The 20,172-nt window shown below is 38.9% G+C and overlaps 1 protein-coding gene across 1 annotated transcript in view; it reads left to right on the forward strand.

Annotated features, from left to right (window-relative positions):
* The first annotated feature begins 722 nt into the window (after positions 1-722).
* Positions 723-20,172, forward strand: part of ntrk2b (neurotrophic tyrosine kinase, receptor, type 2b) — a 22,314-nt gene continuing 2,864 nt past the window's right edge. Inside the window, exons 1-17 of the mRNA XM_080304162.1 lie at positions 723-1,586; positions 4,499-4,573; positions 4,656-4,727; positions 4,834-4,902; positions 4,985-5,136; positions 5,308-5,444; positions 6,910-7,042; positions 7,493-7,801; positions 7,911-7,925; positions 8,177-8,250; positions 8,374-8,473; positions 11,471-11,659; positions 12,165-12,295; positions 12,418-12,590; positions 14,523-14,763; positions 17,125-17,283; positions 20,097-20,172. The exon at positions 20,097-20,172 is cut by the window's right edge and continues 2,864 nt beyond it. Coding sequence (XP_080160288.1) covers positions 1,390-1,586; positions 4,499-4,573; positions 4,656-4,727; positions 4,834-4,902; positions 4,985-5,136; positions 5,308-5,444; positions 6,910-7,042; positions 7,493-7,801; positions 7,911-7,925; positions 8,177-8,250; positions 8,374-8,473; positions 11,471-11,659; positions 12,165-12,295; positions 12,418-12,590; positions 14,523-14,763; positions 17,125-17,283; positions 20,097-20,172 — 2,302 coding nt within the window. The 5' untranslated portion in view covers positions 723-1,389. The remainder of the gene's footprint in view (positions 1,587-4,498; positions 4,574-4,655; positions 4,728-4,833; positions 4,903-4,984; positions 5,137-5,307; positions 5,445-6,909; positions 7,043-7,492; positions 7,802-7,910; positions 7,926-8,176; positions 8,251-8,373; positions 8,474-11,470; positions 11,660-12,164; positions 12,296-12,417; positions 12,591-14,522; positions 14,764-17,124; positions 17,284-20,096) is intronic.

The following is a 20,172-nucleotide window of genomic DNA, read 5'->3' on the forward strand; positions in this document are numbered from 1 at the left end:
CCACATCTGGCATGGAACTGGCACATTTTGGGACGTATACGGGGGGAAAGCAATATGTTACAATTAATTTATAAAGAAAAATGATCACGCATTCGTGCATCAACGTCAGAGCAACATATTTGCAGTTCAGCCCCGAAATGTTTATTGACAAATACTTTAACACCCACCCACAAAAATGTCTTAAACTCCTACTAAAACATGCAACAGTCTGCTGAAAGTTGGTTTTTTATTATTATTATTATTATTATTATTATTATTATTATTATTATTATTATTATTATTATTACTACTACTATTATTGTTATTTAGTTTATTTATTGCCAAACAAAGTTTACTGGGCAAGAAATAAATAGATGGAGTTCTTGACGCCTATATCGTGCTCTGATCAGTGATTGGAGTGAGACCTATTTGAAGCTTGCGGACATAGTATAGGTAATTATTTTTCATAGATGCACCCCGTCTTGTGCGTCAACCTTACGTCACACCAGGCCTAATGGCCAACCGTAGCCTACAACAGTGTTGGTGTGAAAAAAAAAAGCTTTCATCCAATGTATGGCTTCAGAGTAACCACAACACAAGAGTTTACATCCATATTGTTGTTGTGGCCATCGCAGACGGCGTGATTTGCCCCACACCTGGGCACTTGACTCGAAATGTGCAGAAGCTGACGTTTTAGGTGTTTGTTGCACCATTTAAATACGAATTTCTCACGATCCTATTTTTTTAAAAATGACAAAAATAACATTTTCAGGGCACAATCGCAATCACGTTTCCCAGCCCCCCACTCCTATAAGCCCCGTCCCAGTGATGGCAGGGTGAGATGCGCTCGTCCTCGGTGATAATCGATAGACGGATGCAGGTAGCCTTCCTCCCTACACACGCAGCATCACCACGCATCCTTACTCCACTGTGCAGTCCCCCCCCCCACATCACCACACACACATACACACACACACATACATACACACACACACACACACACACACACGACAAACCGCTCGTGGGGGCCCTGCCTATTGATCTCTAAACATCTGGAACACCTCATATTTGTTTTACAAGGCAGTGGCGAGCAGTCCCGTGGCCCCCGATAGGGGAGTGAGGCAGCAGCGGCAGCAGCACCAGGACGGACCACTTGACACCTTGCTTCACGGCATCGATATGCAGTAGTGTGATACCAGCTCTGCGGAGACGAGAAGGCCAGTCCATGGCATCTTGATATTAAACCGTGAGCTCTGCGCATTCCTCGCCGACAGCGTAGTCTTTTTTTTCTCCCCCTGCGGAGTCGAAAGGATTAACTTGGCCGAAAAAAGGTGGCGAGGGTGGAAATCTTAATAATTCAATTTGAGCTGATTCTGTTTGGGGGATTCGTGGGATACCATTGGACCTGCGATGGACTCCAGCGCGGGGGAATATGGCATGGCTCGTGTCGGATTGTTTTTGGTTTTGATGGGGCTGTGGAGATTTAGCGATGCTTGCCCCGCATCCTGCACTTGCAGCATCTCAAGAATTGTTTGTATTGATTCTGTACCAGGGATCGAGGATTTCCCTGTCCTCACGTTAGATGACATGGAAAACATCACTGAGATGTAAGTGTATGAAAACGATCGCACCGACAGCTTATTAACTCATTAGGAAGCAATGCGTAAAGAGCTCCCCTGGAATCTGTAGGTCGCTGGAATATCAAATAGTTGGGGCTGGTATTTTAATAATAATATTAATAATAACAACAATAATTATAATAACAATAAGGGTGAGAATAAGATCAACGGCGTTATTAATGGAGGTTTGGAATCTCCTTGTGGATTAAACATCAGTAGAGATCCATGTTTAGCGCTTTTCCCGACACAGAATTTATTTTATTCTTATAACCAATGTCAGATCATGTAGCCTCGTATATGTGTGCTTGCGTGTGCTTTTACGCGCGCGCGCATGTGTGTGTGTGAGACAGAGGCAGTTGCTCGCGTGCGCGAGCGCGTTATGGTGGCGAGGTTGTGCGTCAGGCTTATTTGCATTAGTCGGTGTTTTCCTTTACAAAACAGCTCCAGTGGTAGTGATGGAGTAAATTTTCAGGCCTAACGGAGCCTCCGAGGTGCTCACTCGGTTTTTGGGCGGCGGTGTGAAGCAGCCTGAATACTTCATGCTGTTGGCACATTACACATGAGATCGCATCAGTTGTGTACAGCTGCCAATAGGCTACCCACAGTTGTGTAGAGCCTCATCTGCGTCAGTGTGTAGGTCTGTGTTGAAGCTTACCTGTTACAACCCCGCACAAGTACACCACTGCATGGCACCCAGCGGAGCAAAGGGGAGACTGAGTGAGTTTTCGGAGGCAGGCAGGCAGAATAGGCGTCACATCAGTTTACCGTGAAGGTAGTTTACTTGGGGTCAACGTGTTTATTCGCGTTTTTACTTTGCAGATAAAAAGAAAAGTCTTTCAGGTGCCTATATGTTTTTTTTTAATGTTCTTCACTTTGTAAAGAATGCAGTTGTTCCAGATTTCTTTAAGGCAGTGTGTACAACATCAGTGAAGGACATCAGGCCGGGCACCTTCTGAAAATCAACCATGAATTTAAAAATTCCTGTTAGTGATACTTTAAGGCGTCACTTCGAAAGCACCACTGGCTCTTTAGATACATTTTGTAGTTTTAGGGCATCCTCCAATCCTCATGTAAACAAAATGTTTCCTACTAACACATGAAGCAACCAGCAGTCAGTCTCAAACCCATCAGTAGGGAGCAACACTCACAAGTTGTTGTTGTTGTTGCTTGTTTGTTTTTTTCAGATCATTTGAAGCTTTAACGAAATACTAGTTAAAACAGGACAATCATTCCACCTCAAAATAATTCATAAATGTTTTTCATTCTTAAAAACTCTATAAAATATGTAGTTACTTGCTACAAATTCAGAAAAACAATTTCAAGTTTTCACTGTGTTCTCCAAAAGTCTCATTTGTTAAATATTTAAAATTTCGTGTTAGTACTGTGTAGGAATGTAAAAGCAGCATCTTGAAGAAAATCTATAAAACAAAAATACCACCACTTTTTCAGTCTCCCCAAATTACACTGTTGAAGCAGAGCACAAAACTCAGAAGACATGAAAGTAGGCATTTTATGACCATAGAGAGACAAGAGGTGGACCGTAGTAGTGCCTCTTACCAGAAGCAGATTCAGGAACAGTGAGATGGGTAAAGCTTCATCTGTGCCAAGTTCAAGGTTTCACCATGAGGACCTACTGTTCCCAACATGGACCTTAGCTAAAAAAAGTAAAATAAAATTACTAAAAATTTAGATATGGAAAAAAATCACACTCCTAAGGATATCAATGTCTGAAAGCACCTTCTCACCTAAACTGAAACCTCTCAGCATAGGCACTGTCCAGATAACTAAACCTCCCAAACGCTGGAAAAAAGCCATCTTTTGGCATGATAATTAATTTAACAGCGTGGGCATGTGATGACGCTTTACATTAGCAAAGGACTAGACAAAGGAAAAAAGACAAACCTTTAAAAAAAACTTTCTTCAAATCACAAAACTTAGTTAAATCTCGCTGTAGAGCAAAGAAACATAATAGTGTTTCTCTTTCTCGGCACTAATTATTTCACAGACATGCCTCCTTTCCAAACAGAAACCTGCTTACTCCAAAATACAATTACATGCTTCAGCATAAATAAAAATAACTTTTCAATGTGTACGTAGACACATCTGCGATTGCTCAGTTGCAACTTTGAATTTGATTCCAAAACTTCACATATAAAGGCACCATCGTTCTGTCTGCAACTTTGAGTTTCTTTATATATCAGCAGCTGTAAGGTCTCCTGCTTATCAACCTCCAGCCAAATACTGACACACCCAGTCTGATCGTGGCTCAGGACCCAGATTAAGCTGCTAGACTGTCCCTGCACAGTGTTTTACCTGGTTAGAGTTAATAACCCCAATTCATTCATTCTTATCGAGCTAATTTCCCTACAACTTATTATTATTATTATTATTATTCTAATTATTATTATTATTGGTGACATACCCAGCCCCCACGTTAAGCTTTTTTTCCCTAGAGGTGCTATTTTAAAACAAAAACAGTTTATTACAGTTATTAGTCCACAAAGTTGTTTAAAAAACCCAAAAAAACCCCATTGTTTTTAGTAAACAAGGTAAACATGTCACACCGTCAGTACACGCTGTTGTATTAATGTTATACTCACAAATGCACAGACAAGACTCCTTGAGTAAAACAGCTAGCTTAACTTGGGAGCAGTACAATTTTACCTTGCTGACTCGCAAAAAACAACAAAATGAGTTTTATTCAAAAAAAAGTTATTAGTTTTATAAAATACACACATTTCCCATTCAACACTTGAGTTTTTGGAGAGTTAATTAGGACCTGTATCTCAATTCCAGTTTAAATCACACTTTTGACTCAATATTTGACATTTTTTGTGTGAATAGTTTGACTAAAAACCTGCACCATACCAAGCTTTCCCTTTCATCTTGTTTTTCCACAGATACATTGCTAATCAAAACAGACTGTTTGACTTGAGTGACAGCAGTCTGAGGCACTACATAAACCTAAGAAACCTGTAAGTAGAACGTTCAGTGTTGTGTTTTTTATGGTTAAAAGTGGAGTTAAAGTTCATGTAACTACAATTTAACTTCCAACAGAACGGTCACAAAGACAAGACTGACATCTATATCACCGGACGCGTTTTTTAACAATACAAGACTTCAATATGTGTAAGACGAATTTTACAGAGCCTCTCCAGTTATTTCATTATTAAACATGTAAGAATGCTTAGTTGAATATTTTCTGTTTGGTTGTTTTTTTTTTCTCTCCTCTCAGAAATCTCAGAGACAATAACTTGTCAACACTGTCATGGAGAACATTTCAGAACTTTAACATTACATATCCGTAAGTGACGCATACGCACAAGACTATCAGTGTATCTATGTCTTTTCTATGTAGTGTCACATGCACTCTATTTTCTTTCTAGGCTACTTCTGTCTGGGAATCCTCTGGATTGTGTTTGTGAGAACTTGTGGATCAAGCTAAGACTCCAGGAAGAAACAGACAGTCCCGAGCTGACATGCACAGATGACAGAGGAGTGGCGCAGGACTTTGCTACCTTCCGGCCGCCAGACTGTGGTAAAGTGAAACCATCCCACAATAAGCAAATCTGAGTAGACTGATTGATATCGAATGTTTGAATGAGTGGATGCACAGTAAGGGACTGAAAGAAAGACAGAAAGAAAGTTTAAAGGGAAACAATCTGATCAAGTTTCCTTTTACTTTTATGGTTTGCATGTTTTCTCACAGTGGTTCCCACCGTAGAGGTCACCCCCAGAAATGTGACTCAGATGGAGGGGAGTAATGTCAAAGCTATTTGCAGTGCCTCAGGCTCCCCTGCTCCCGAGATTGTGTGGAACCTTGATGAGCTCTGGACCCACTATGAGGTAAGGTGATCTACCTTTCTGTTTTCATTTTTAAACCTTTGGCACGGCTCCACCTTTACGGAGTCTCGAAGAGCTTTACTTTGGTGATATTTTATACTTTTAAAAAGTTTTTATAAAATAATATGTAAATTGTTATTATTATTACTATTATTATTATTATTATTATTAATATAATAAAATAAAATAATCACATTTAATTTAGTTGTTTTCATGGGAAAATCAAATATATAGATAAGAAGAAGTTGATTAAATGCCACTTTCTAACTCACTAAAAAGCCTCTGTTGCCAAACTTAATTAGCTTATGTTCTTTAGTGCTTCAGTGTTTCAAAACACATCGTATTCCTTGATTATTACAAACATGGGCATTGAAAATTTTAAGTGACCTGCTGTTTTTAAATGTATATATTTAATTTATCTTTATCCACGTGAACAGTATTTCCAACAAACGGGACGATTTTAACAACTAGTATTTTTAAACAACTATGAGGACATGGACTAGACTGGTCTGAGACTAGTTTCTAATTTGAAACAGCTTACTGAAAACAATGCGAAACACATCACTAATGTTGGGGGGGGGGAAAAAAAAAAATATATATATATATATATATATATATATATATATATATATTTATATATATATATATATATATATATATTTATATATATATATATATATATATGTATATATATATTCTGGGTGATTTACAAGCATTCAGGGGTTTCAAACGCTGAAATTTACTTTTAAGCGCTTAAAAGTTTGTGACTGTGTTTGTAGACCTTTAAAGGGCATCTTTAGATAAATTCCGAGTTGTGTAGTTGTCAACATGAGATTTCAAGCTTTGAATGAATAATTTTAAATATATAAAATTGGACATTAATACTGTTGAACTGGCTTGTTTCTGGTCCGTATTGAGTACTTGTAAATATTTTAGCTGATGCTTTTAGCTAATTGTTTTGCTATTCTTACATCAGCTTTTTCTAATAACAATTAGAAAAGTTGTCTTTTTTATTTTAATTTATTAGCCACTTTTAGCTAATTTACGCTGCTTTTCTACCTTGTGCTGTTTAAAATGTGTATCAACTGCTTTTACTTACTTTGCCGTTCATATGTTCTCTGGGCTTCTTTTAGCTAGCTGTTAGCCACTTCTAGCTACTAGTTCAATTATCATCTCACATTGATTTTAGTTTGCTAAGTACTGGTCCATAATATTTTTCAGCATTTGTTTATAGAATTTCAAATGTTTATCTTTATCCCGTATAAGTGTCTTCATTCCTTTTAGGTACTTGAACTTTTAAGTAACTCTTTAAAACTCCCTGGCTACTTTGCTAACTACTCTGGTATCTGTGTGTCATAGCCATTTGAGCCTGTATTGTACAGTCAACTAATAGTAGTCGGTTTCATAAGATCAAGACAATTTTCTGTATACAGGAAACATAATGAAAAAATTAATAATGTGTTTACAGATTGAACCTATGGATACAGAGAGCATCCTCACCCTGTCAGGCCTGTCTCCTGATGATAACGGCAGGGCAATCGTATGCAGTGCCGAGAACATGGTCGGTCAGACCGAGGCCAGCCTTCAGCTCAATATTCTTTGTAAGGACTTTAACCATGGCGCACATCTCTAGAAATTATATTTGCGTTGCTAAGTTTAATTTGTGTAATTTAATGTGATGAACTTTTAAATGCCTTCTTCGAGATGTTGTTTTTCCACTGGAAGCAGAAGGCTCCTCATTTTGTTATCATTAGTGTCTCTTGGCAAACCTTATTGACTCTCCATATTTCCTGTCCATAACTCTTCCTCCTGTGAAGCTCCTCATGCCTTGCCATACACCTCTGCTTGTTTAGTTCCACCCTCCTCCTCTTTCTCCGTGTTTTCATTTCATCAGTGCTCAGATGTTGTGTGATCAGTCCCCCTTCCCTTCCCATACTTTTTGTCACTTACTCAAAATCCCTCAGATGTTGTTTTACCTATTGGCTTCCCTCCCTGTGTTTATTTCCTATCATCTTGTGATTACTCTTCCTCTACTGTTGCCTCTGTGTCAGTTGCCCCCACCATCCTGACACTCCTGTCTCCAGAGCGGGACCACCACTGGTGCATCCCCTTCACAGTAACGGGGAACCCCAAGCCGGAGCTAAGGTGGTACCACAATAACAAGCCTCTCCAGGAACAGGACTACATCCGCACCATGATCCACGTGACCACAGAGAACCAGCAACACGGCTGCCTGCAGCTGGTCAACCCCACCCACATTCACAACGGAGAGTACAAGCTGGTCGCAGAGAATAAGTATGGCAGGGATGAGAAGAACATCTCTGCCCAGTTTCTCCACCCGCCTAACATCAACCATACGGGTCAGTATTCTGTCTTTTCACACGAGTCCGTTTATTGAAGTCAGCTCGTTTCTGTTTATTATGGCTGCTGACATGCTTTTTTTTTTTTCATTTCTTTTCTTTTCTACAGAAGACATCGAGTATTGTAAGTATCGATTTGGCTTATCCGGACAAATGTTGTACTTGTTAGCATGATGATGATTGAGTGCAAATTTAAAATGAACTCTGATAATGTCCCTGTCCCTTTCCTGCCGTTGCCTGTGCCTTCGCCTTCTGCCCAGACGGTGTGTGTTTCAACTCTCAAATTTGCATGAACCTAACAGTCAGCATTTTGGCGTGCTTTCACTCACTAGATGTTATTGGTTTAAAATGTTCAGACCCATGTTTTCTTTCCAGATCCTACAGACACTCCACCGGATGACAGTGTTGCTGTAAGTGACCCTAATCAGCCCGCTCCATCTAAAGCAGTGGTACCTACCTCTTCTTGTAAACCCTTAAAATACACAATATTTTCTTGTTTATTTCAATTCTTTTTTTAAAAAAGCAGCTCCTGTTATCGCCTCATGACTCCATCTTAGTTTTTTCCTTCCTAGGTGTATGTAGTTGTGGGAATTGCTGGCGTTGCCCTGATCGGTTGTGTTCTGATGATGATCATACTGAAATACGGAAGAAACTCCAAGTTTGGCATTAAAGGTGCAAACATTTTCTAAAAAAACAACTAAGCTGATAATTCAAGATATACATTTGTGCTTCCTTACCCTGAGATAAACAATATCACGTGTGTTTGCTAGAAGTGAAGCTACAACCGGCAGTTTATCCTGGAAACCCTGGCCATCACTGCAAATAAATATCACACAAACGTTATCCTCAGCTCCAGGTCGCAGACAGTCCACTCCAGGCTGCTTGGAGTTGAACTATCCCTGAAATACAAGAAACCCCATATTGGTCACCCTGACATTTGCTAAAACACAGAAACAGCTTTTCAATATGTCAGTGGCACAATACATCTTTTATCCGAATATATGTGTATAGAAAGATACCTTAAAGGTCCCTTTAAAACATATAATAGATACTAGAACACAAGTTTTAACATCACGTGCTTCCCTCTGAAATGCAGTTAGGTCTACAACTATTTGGACAATGGTAGGTTTTTGAGGGGGGTTTGTATGTAAACCACCACATTGGACTAAATCAAACATTATGTGATTGAAGTGTAACACCTCACCTGTAATCCAACGCCTTCTAATAAAGCATTAAAGTATAGAGTCTCCAGTTTTCAGAAGCTCAAAATGAACTGAACAAACTAAGATCATTTTAACTATAAGGATTGTTTTTAATGCTTTGTAGTCAGACTGCCTGAAGTCTAGAACCCATGGATGTAACCAAATCCTGTGTTTCCTCCCTTGAGATGCTCCGCCAGGCCTTTAATGCAGCCACTTTCAGTTGCTGCTTGTTTGAGGGTCTCTCTGCGTTCAGATTTGTCTTCAGTAACTAGAAAGCGTGCTCTATTGGGTTGAGATCAGATGACTCACTCAGCCATTATAGGATATCTGATTTCTTTGCCTTGAGAAACTCTTAGGTTTCTTTTGCACTATCCTTTAGGTCATTATCCATTTGCACTTTGCACTTTATCAGTTTTGCAGCATTTGTCTGAATCTGAGCAGAGAGTACAGCCCTGTAAACATCACAATTCATCCTGCTGCCTCTATCAGCAGTCTCATCATGACTAAACACCAGTGAGTCAGTTATACTGGTGGCCATACTTGCCCATGTTATAGCGTTATCTGTACTATGTTTGATAGAAAAAGCAGTATGCTTTGACTCATAGTTCTGGTACAAGTTAATCTTGGTTCCATGTATCCAAAACTTTTTTCCCAGAAGTTTTTATTTTAGATGTTTTCTAGCAAAGTTTAATTTGCCCTTCCTGTTCTTGAATGTAACCAGTGGTTTGCACCTTGTTGTAAAACCACTGTATTTCCATTCATGAAGCCTTCTCTTGAGGGTAAATTTTTTCCAAACCACCCCAAGAGTGTTTTTTGACTTGTTAGTCATTGTGAAGGAGTTTTTTAACAAAGGAAATAACTTTGAAACAATCCACTTTAGTCATCTTCCGTGGTCTTTCAGGGCTTTTTGGTGTTGCTGGCCAGTCAATTCCTTCCTTTTAAGAATGCACCAGATTGTTGAGATGGCTAATGATAGCCTCGTTCGCTTGAATAGACATCTCTTGGGACTTCATATTCAGAGTTTTAGTGAACAGCTACTAAATGCATCCACTCCAGATGTTTTATCTCCTTCATTTATCACAAAATAATAATAAGGGAACAGACATCAAATGCCTATGAAACTGCTTATAACTCAATTGTCCAATTGCTTTTGAGCCGCTGAAACTGGGAGGACTATCAGTAATTCTGTAATTCCTGAAATAGACTTTAGCTAAACAGTTAAAGTGATGCTTAAAAAAAACAACAACCCATTGAATTAAAGCTGAAAGTCTGCACTTTAATCACATAGCAATTATTTGATTTCCACTCTGGTGCTGTACAGAGGCAAAATTATTTTTTAAAGTGTCATCATCCGACTACTTGTGGACCAAATGATATAACCAAATAAACGATTATGCAGGCAAGAAAAACATTTAAATTCAATTCTGTCACCTAATGCCAGTTAAGACATGCAACTAAAATCTTGCATGTCTTAACTGTAATCATCCTAACCCTCCCAGTCTCCCTCCATATACTGACTGCAAGCTCTTTTTTCATGTATGTATTTATTTATATCATTTTCTTACTACCATTAGCTCTGATCACCTGTTATGGCATGATAATATTCTTTCATGTAGTCAGTTTTCTCTCATCATAATCAAGCAGAGTTGCTATACCAGATTTCAGATTTGAATAATTTGTCAGATTTCGTGTGTTTGTTCTAGTACACTTTGTTTTGTTTTTTGCTTTTACATTTGTTGAATTTCCTTTTCCTCGTTTGTTTATTATTTTTTGTACTTATCACCACTAAAATGATGTTACAGCTGGCAGCTAACTATCCAGTAAAATCTGGTGCCATGCAGCCACAGTTTCCAGTCTTTGTGCTAAGCAGCATGGTGCATAATCTAAAACACTTAAAAAAAATTCTAACTATTTAGTATGACTTTTTTCAGCAATTTCAACATCTTGTTAATATTCATAACTGATGCATAAACAGCTCATGAACCTTCAATAACAGTGTATAACACATACACTGAAGCCATTCAGTGTGTTATTAAGCATTATAAGCATTTGTTCTCACTTAATGTTAATGAAACATTAGAATGTCCTAATATCTCCTTACACCTATATCATAAAATATGAATCTAGTTATTATGTATCTTTGGTAAATGACATCTCAGGGGTTTAAAAGTAAGCAGTAGCGTTGGCCCTGTGCTGTTCCTACTGTGTGAATATGGAAATTACCACAGGAATTAGTGAGCTCTGCTTTGGCCTGAGCTCATCCTTTTACATTGTTCAGTAAACCTGCCTATAATGTGTAATCTGACATACTTCATCTAACCTGTGATCCCTCTGTCAATCTTTTTTCACCCTGCAACTCTGCTTTTACTCCCCTCCCTTTATAGCTAACAGCTTTACTCTTCTTCGTCTTCTTCTTTGCGCTGTCTTTCTCTTCTCCTCCTTCTCCACATCCTCTGTGGCTCTCTAGGCTCCTCCTCAGTTATCAGTAATGACGATGATTCTGCCAGCCCTCTCCATCACGTCTCCAATGGCAACAACACCCCGTCATCCTCAGAGATGGGTCCAGACGCAGTGATCATTGGAATGACAAAGATTCCTGTCATCGAGAACCCCCAGTACTTCCGTAACTCCGGCAGCATGCTGAAATCCAACACGTGTGAGTTACTGCCTCGTTCGACAAATGCCGGGTAACCTGGGCCTTTTCTGATAAATCCATGCAGGGATCGCTGCTAGGCGCCATATTTATTTTTGGCATCCTACTGCACTGTGATAGTGACTCCAGTTCCTTAGACCGGCTGGATAGTTGGACCACAGGAGATGTGCAGGAACACAAGCTCTGACAAAGGGCTTAACTCAGCAGTTTTATATTTTATACTTTATGAATCTACACAAAGTATTGAATTGTAAAAACAGATAGTTTAGATAAGTATTTAAGTCCTTTTTTAACTTATGCAATTTGCTAAATATATGTTTTCTGTCATGTTAATTTAAATATCTTTCAGTTTTTGAATTGTCATCACATAAATGATGCAGTCTGAAGACGCGTGCTTGTTTGTTGTGAGATTAGTGAAGACAAATGTTCTGTATGCACCAAAAATGTCCACTTAAATTCCCAATGTGCACATAACCTTGAGGGTAATTTGACTTCTTCTGCATTAAAGTTGTCCAGCACATCAAGCGACACAACATTGTGCTGAAGCGGGAGCTGGGAGAAGGAGCCTTTGGGAAGGTCTTTCTCGCTGAATGCTACAACCTGACACCAGACCAGGAGAAGATCCACGTGGCAGTCAAGGTACAGATCAAACGATCAATGAACTTGACAGTCAGTCAGTAAATCCTAGTGATTAGATGTACGTTCCTGCAGATAATGCTTCTCACCGTTTGCCTCTCGTCTTTGTCCCTGTCTTGTTTCAGACACTGAAAGAGGCCAGCGAGAGTGGCAGAGCAGACTTCTACAGAGAGGCTGAGCTCCTCACCAACCTGCAGCACGAGCACATCGTCACCTTTTACGGAGTGTGCGTAGAGAGTGACCCACTAATCATGGTGTTTGAATATATGAAACACGGGGACCTCAACAAGTTCCTCAGGTAAGCTTCTTTAGATCCTCTATTGGTATCTGTTACTAATCAGTTACTTGTGGTACCTCTCATGCAGATCAGTGAATGTCAAATGGTTTGCGTAAGGACTGACAGGCTGATAACAACGTAACACAAATGTAGTGAAAAGAAATAATTAAAAATAACACGTGCTAAAAACAAAAAACAAATATTGTATAATACAAAAGGAATAAAAGCAAATCAATAAAGTGCACATTGCTAGGACTGGGTTAGATCCCCTTTCTGTTGTTTCTCACTGTTGCTTCTCAGCCTTGGCTGTGGAGGAGGTAGAGCTGGTTATATACCAATGTAAAAGTCACAGGTTCAATCCCCAGCTACTCCAATCTGTATGTGAAAGTTTCCTTGGGCAAGATAATGGTCCCTGAGTTTTTCTCTTTGCATTTGTGTGTGAAAATTTTAGACAAGGTGCTTGTTTGAATGTGTGTGATTGGGTGAATGAAGCTTGTAGCAACAACTGCTTTGAGTGCTGAGTTAGAGTAGAACGTGCTGTGTAAGAACAGGTCATTTACCGTCAGAACTGCCTCAATCCTTCATGGCACAGGTTCATCAAGGTGCTGGAAACATTTTCAGGGATTTCTGTCCATATTGACATGATAGCATCACAAAGTTGCTGCAGATCCATGATGCATGATGGAATCAGATCTGGTGACTGTGAAGGCCATTTGAGTAGGCTTACATGAACTCTTTGTTCTGTTCAAGACGTCAGTTTGAGATGATTTGAGCTTTATGATATGGCACATTAACCTGCTAAATGCAGCCAACAGAAGATGGGTACACTGTGGTCATGAAGGGATGGAGGTAGGCTGTGGCATTTAAATTATAAATAAATTGATACCGAAGAGTCCATGTGTGTCTAGAAAACATTCACCACACCACTCCATCGCCATCAGTGGCTTGAACTGCTGGTATAAAAGCAGGATGAATCAAAGCTTTACATGTTGTTTACACCAAATTCAGACCCTACCATTTGGAATTGGATTCATCAGACCAGGCAACGCTTTAATTTTGGGTGAGCCCACATGAAGCATTAGTTTCCTGTTCTTATCTGACAGGAGTGGCACCCAATGTGGTCTTCTGCTGCTGTAGTCCATCTACTTCAGAATTACACTTATTGAGATGCTCTTCTGTGTACTTTGGTTATATCGTCTACGACTGGCTGATTAAGTATTTACATTAACAAGCGGCTGTATATGCTTTATGGAAATAATAAAGTTACTGGGGACTAGAAATCAAAAGGAATAAAGTAACATGAAAACGAAATAAACATACAGGTAAGAGAGAATTATTTGAAACTGTTACAATAGGTCTAGGCTGCTGATGGCATCCTAGACCTATTGTAACAGTTTCAAATAATTCTCTCTTACCTGTATGTTTATTTTGTAGCTTCTAACTTTGATAAATATGTTTTTTTAAATCAAATGTAACAAAAAAAGCAGTAATGTCAATTTTACGTCTTCATTGTCTAGTCCGGTCAATGTTATAACACACGCTGTGGGATTGTACTGAATTTACTGAGTACGAGTGTGAGACTAATCACTATATCAGTGATCAATAAAATAATCAAATGCAAGAAAATACTGAGACTCTCTATTACAGTATATTTTCACAGACCAAGGTAATGCACTACTTGTGCTATTTGCAGTCTACAGTCTAGAACCCAAAGAAAAATACAGCTAATAGAAACATCACATTATGATCAAGACTGGGAGGCTAGAACAAATTTTGTGTTGTAAATTTTTTTGTATTCTTTTACTTGGTGAGAAAAATGTTAAATAATTTCAGGTTAATGTTTTGTTAATTAGTTAGTTGATTGCTAATATCACATTCATGTATTACAGTAGTGACAGAATAGTTCATGCTGCTGCATTATTTTCTAAACTATGCAACGGTTACTGGGTGCAGGTCCCATGGTCCCGATGCAGTGCTCATGGCAGACGGTCAACACAGCATCCTGGTGGAGCTCACTCAGTCCCAGATGCTGCACATTGCCCAACAGATTGCTGCTGGCATGGTCTACCTGGCCTCCCAGCACTTTGTCCACAGAGACTTGGCAACAAGGAACTGCCTGGTAGGAGAAAACCTGCTGGTCAAGATAGGAGACTTTGGCATGTCCAGAGATGTTTACAGCTCAGACTACTACAGAGTAAGGATTTTAGATATTTTCCCCTTTCTTCCCTTACTTCACTTCGCCTCATTATACACAAAAAATGTGGAACTGATCAAATTTAATTCCAGGTTTGCTCTTAAAAAACTGTGCAGCTGCAAGAATGACGATCATTGTATCTTTTTTTATTGCAGTTTAAATGTATAAAAAACAATGGAGGTCAAAGAAACAAAACTATCATGTTAATAATAACACTGAGTTGATACATGTATTTTATTCCTTCATTGTGTCTCACATGCCAGCGTGAATCCCACAGTGCCCTCTGCTGCCCAAAGTGAAGTCAGAAATGTGAAGACTCTTACTGTAAATCAATTCCAAGATGCATTTTCCTGCATCTAATAAGATCCCCTTTAAGAGGGGTTCCCACCAAATCCCGTTATCAAACACATTAGCAACGCGAACGGCACCAGGATCCTGTTTCACTTGCTTACTTTGGAAGTCAGAAGTCAGTCCCGTTACACATGCACTTAGAGCAAGTGTTACCTTCAATCACACTAATTATTTTCACATGAGTGAAGACACAGACATGAGTGAAACCTTTGATAGTTTACTAGAATTTTATATTTGTGCCCCACAGTTGGATTGGTGGTTGACAGACTGCATTAAAACAGATTAAAAACAATGGAAAAGGATGTCTGCGTGGTTCACCAAATTAATCTCCCAATGCCACATAAATTAGCCAAATAAGCTAACAGAAACAAATCATCAAATTGTCACATGTAACCAGACACTTAATCCAGCAATACATATGTGTAGTACTGGGTTGTACTTCCTTTTACCTTTAGAACTGCCTTCCTTCTTCCCTCGTCCTTCTTTTTAGGTAGAAGGATTAGTCACATGATTTGTTATAAATATATATATATATATATATATATATATATATATATATATATATATATATATATATATATATATGTATCAATTTTAATATGAATTTAGTATCATTTCCAGTACTACTACCATTATTATTACTTATTGTGTTTAGTGCTAATCAGTAAGCTTATTATACGCAACACTAAATTATGAATATGGTGGTTCTCAGTTTGTTTTCATGCACACCCACCTTCGAAACAACAACAACAAAAACATGATCAACAGAATAGAGCTAATAAACTCTTGCTAGTTTATTTCACAGCAATCCCAGTACAGCTTTCATCTGGAACTCCATACTTCCTGTGCATTGTTTCATGCCCGACCAGTTTGGCAACCCGCAGTTTCAGACACGCTGATATAATCCCGGTGAGCGTACCAGTATATGAACTTCACCAGTTAGAAGGCTTGGAGCTACAAAAGCACTCAACTAAAGAACTCTTAAATAATCTTTTGTTTCGCCATCTAGATTTTCTTCCATGTTAATGACTCTGATTTGCACTTCATTCAATTATTGATTATTTGTTATTCATGCACAGAGACCAAATGTTTGAGGCTTCCAGCTTCTGACAAGTTTGCTGTTTGATCATGAAAATGATCTTAACAGCAGACCTACCAGCAAATCCTGATCATTTTGTTTATATGCTTCACTTGAGCAAGCTAGACCTGGATGTGCACCAGAAAATGGGTGAATGAACGACATGTCTCAAAAGTGGTGCTACTTAATTTAGGGTTCAAATATTTATTTGGGGTTATTTAAGGTTTGTGTAAGTTAATATTGCAGTGAGGATTTGCCGGATAATCTTTGTTAATTTGACACAAAGAATCGTTTTCATCATCATAAATAGCGGACAAGAAAAAAAATCATACACATTAACCTTAACCCGTGATGCCTAGCGCATCATATGTGATGCATGAGTTTTGGGGAGCTTTTGAGACTTGTATATCATCAGTGTGATGATTAAAAATTAAACACATACATGTAAATTAGTATTTAAATTAATTTTTTAATAAAGTTGTTAGAAGGTTCAATAAACATTAAACATGTTCTGGTTTCATGGTTCAGGCTTTAAAGGGGTTTAAGACCTGTGTTGGCTTTTTAAGCTATCAGACATCAGTGTTTTTTAAGCACTTTTTATGATTTCATATATATTGTGAACATTTTAACCTTCCTGAATTTAGGATTTATTGCAGGGCTGTTCTTGCAGAATGATTGGTTGCAGCTTGGTGTTTCTAGTAAACATGATCATGTATTATAAATGGATTACAACAAACTATTGTACCATAGCAAGACTACAAAGTCTACAACGATGTGTTTTTTTTCATGATCACTGACATCTATTGACAGTCCCCCATTATTAAAACAACAGTAAACAACAATAAAGTCAGCATGTTCAGCAGCTTTGAACTCTTTAGCAGATCTTGCAGTGTTGGTTTCTCATGAATGCTGTTGTGTCGTTTTTTGTGCAGGTGGGCGGTCATACGATGCTGCCCATCCGCTGGATGCCCCCGGAGAGCATCATGTACCGGCGGTTCACCACAGAGAGTGACGTGTGGAGCCTCGGCGTGGTGCTGTGGGAGATCTTCACCTACGGCAAGCAGCCATGGTACCAGCTCTCTAACAATGAGGTCAGACAGCGTTTCAACCTAACCCTACACTTCACATTCATTGGTCTCCATGTATGCACTGTGTCAGAAAAAGTCAGAGACTGTGAATAAATGTTAGTGTCAGCATATTTTTATTCCTATTCTAGCACAATGCCTACCTAATCAATTATTTCAAGACTTAAGAATTACTTGGTGGACTAAAAGAAGTATTCCATTAATGAAAGTAATCTGAGCTGTGTAAGAATTCATTCATAGCATGCTTCTCATAACTTTTGATGGCAGAGTGCCAGTGCGGAGCCTGTATAGTGGTGAAGACCAATAAACAAAATCATTCCAAAACTAGTCATTTATTTATTAAACAGTAAGCTGACTGAAAGCTTCTTTAGCACCACAAGCGAAGCATTAAATTCCTGACCCACACGTCTTAGAAGCCCAGACTGACATTATGGTCTAGTAATTTAATGAATGTAGGCTGTTGTCGTGCACCTTAATTCCCATCATCCCTCTGGTGGACTCAATGGTCTGTCTGGAGTTCGCTTGGTTTTGCTGCTGGCAGGCAGGGTGTGGAACCAGAATGCAGGACTCAGCAGACAGATATAAAACTCAATATCACAGCTTTATTGCTGGTAAAAAGGCAAGAAAAACAGAAGCCATATACACAAAAACTAAGCTGACCGGGAACACACAGACAGAGGCTGTAAACATCACGAGAGAGGACACGATGAAGAACAGAGGGAGAGGGTAGACAATATATATACACAGGAGGGTGGTTAAAGGAAGTAGAGGAGAGGGAGTAGATGGGAATACAGTTTAACATAATCAAAGCAAACAAGACAAAGGAAGCAAAACTTAACGTCAGGCACACAAGATAGTGGACTCAAAATAAAACAGGAAGTAACACATGCACTGAGACTTGACACTGGGATAAACAGACAAGGAGGCATGACAGACTGGCGAGACAAAAGGACAAAAAACACAGAGAGATGGACACGAGAACAGAAAGGGAAAAAACACAGGGACCAGGACGACAAATGTATTAACTAGACAAGACAGGGAACACAGACAGCCATGAAGACAGAGAGACCAAAAAGACATGAGGACCTGACTGGGTAGAGCGAAGGTAAACGAACACAGAGACAAAGGACACAGACTGGAAACCAAAGGGTAATTAACATCCTAAAACTAGATTTTAAGAACTCAGAGGAACTAGAAAATAACATCCTCGGGAACTAGAACATAATTTATCTTATGCTTTAAAAGAAATAAATATGGAGTCCAGAACAAAACTCAAAATACTGGGACAAAGAGACAGATTGATATAAGTCCATTTAAGCGATGGTGGTTTATTTTGAATCATCAGTGAGGCGTCTGTTACATTTCCTCACATTATATTTATTTTAAAGTGGATACATCAGCAAATAACAACTGTGCACAGCTGTAATTTAGCAGGATTTGAACTGTGTTTGATAGAAATATACAGCACAGTTTCTTTTACTTTATTCAGTCGGGCTGCACATTGCTAAAAACACGAGGGCCACAGTGGCACACTTTGATAACCCTTAACTGATATAACCTTGCTTTAACACAGTTTACAGGTCATGATGAATAACACTGATTATATAAAAACACTGTAAAACAGTATGACTGAAAACAGTCCTGTCTCTAGAGGAGTTGTATCAAAGCATGTCGTGTGACAACCAAATTCAAAATTCAGAGCTCTTCTTTGGATGTTGGCTACCTTTTGTTCTGTTCTCTGTCAAGCTGACCCCACACTGCTTGAATAACGTTGAGGTCCGGCACTGTGGAGGCCAGTCCATGACTGATGTGTGCTTTTCTATCCAAGTATGCTTTTACTGCATTGGTAGTGTTTTGGGGATCAATAGCATGCTGAAAAATGAAGATGTTGACAATCAAACTCTTTCCAGGTCTTCACTAGATTTTCTTTTCCTATTTTTTAAGGACACAACTTTGAAATACTTTTTATCTGCTGTAGATAGTTTGTTAGGAGTGACACTTTATCTTCTGCCCTCCAATTGTCCAATTTCTTAAGAACACACTGCTCACAACACCTTTTAAAAAATTACGAGAAACTCTGGCTCCAAACTGGAAGAAATGATGACAGACTCCAGACTTCAGTGCAGCACTCTGGTGTCCCATGTCTCAGTTGACATGAACCCTTTTTGAAGTCAGAACCCCATAACAGCTAACATTTGTATCAGAATATGACACGGCACAGCTAGCTGCATAATAGGAAATGACTAATGAAATCTTACTGAAGGTTGGCAACCCTTTACTGTTGAACATTTTGGTTTTAAAATCCTCAGAACTTCATGGAAGCGCAGAACAAAGATGCTTAAGATACTGTGCACTATTCCGGTAAACAGAATAGTTTCCTTTCAGATGGGGGAAATTAATATCATGTGTTAAGAAATAAAACCAAAGAAAAATCTTGATGAATGGCCCGCCCTTGAGATGACATACACTACACTGAATGAGAAAATGTAAAATCATCTTCCTTTTCCGGCACATATTGTGGGAGCTCTCCTAAAATGTAAGTCTTTGGAATTACAAAGACTATTTGCTCATGAACAGCATTCTTTTTTTAAACCTAAATCTTTTTGAAAATGTTCCTGGAAAAGGTGAGCTTAGGGCTTAAACCTCTGTATACAGTCTGTGCTATCCAAACGTCGAGGCCGTCCTTTAATATACTGGATGTGCAATTTGGTTCCCGCACGCTTCCCAGCCGCAGAGATTTTTTTGTATCAAACCACATTATTATGTGACAGTAGATAAATCAGCTTCTTTTTGACAAACCAACCAATGTTTTCCTCCAGGTGATCGAGTGCATCACTCAGGGCCGAGTGCTGCAGCGGCCCCGCACCTGTCCTAAGGAGGTCTACGACCTGATGC

This window comes from Astatotilapia calliptera, chromosome 7, assembly GCF_964374335.1.
Source record: "Astatotilapia calliptera chromosome 7, fAstCal68.1, whole genome shotgun sequence".
NCBI classification, from domain to species: domain Eukaryota; kingdom Metazoa; phylum Chordata; class Actinopteri; order Cichliformes; family Cichlidae; genus Astatotilapia; species Astatotilapia calliptera.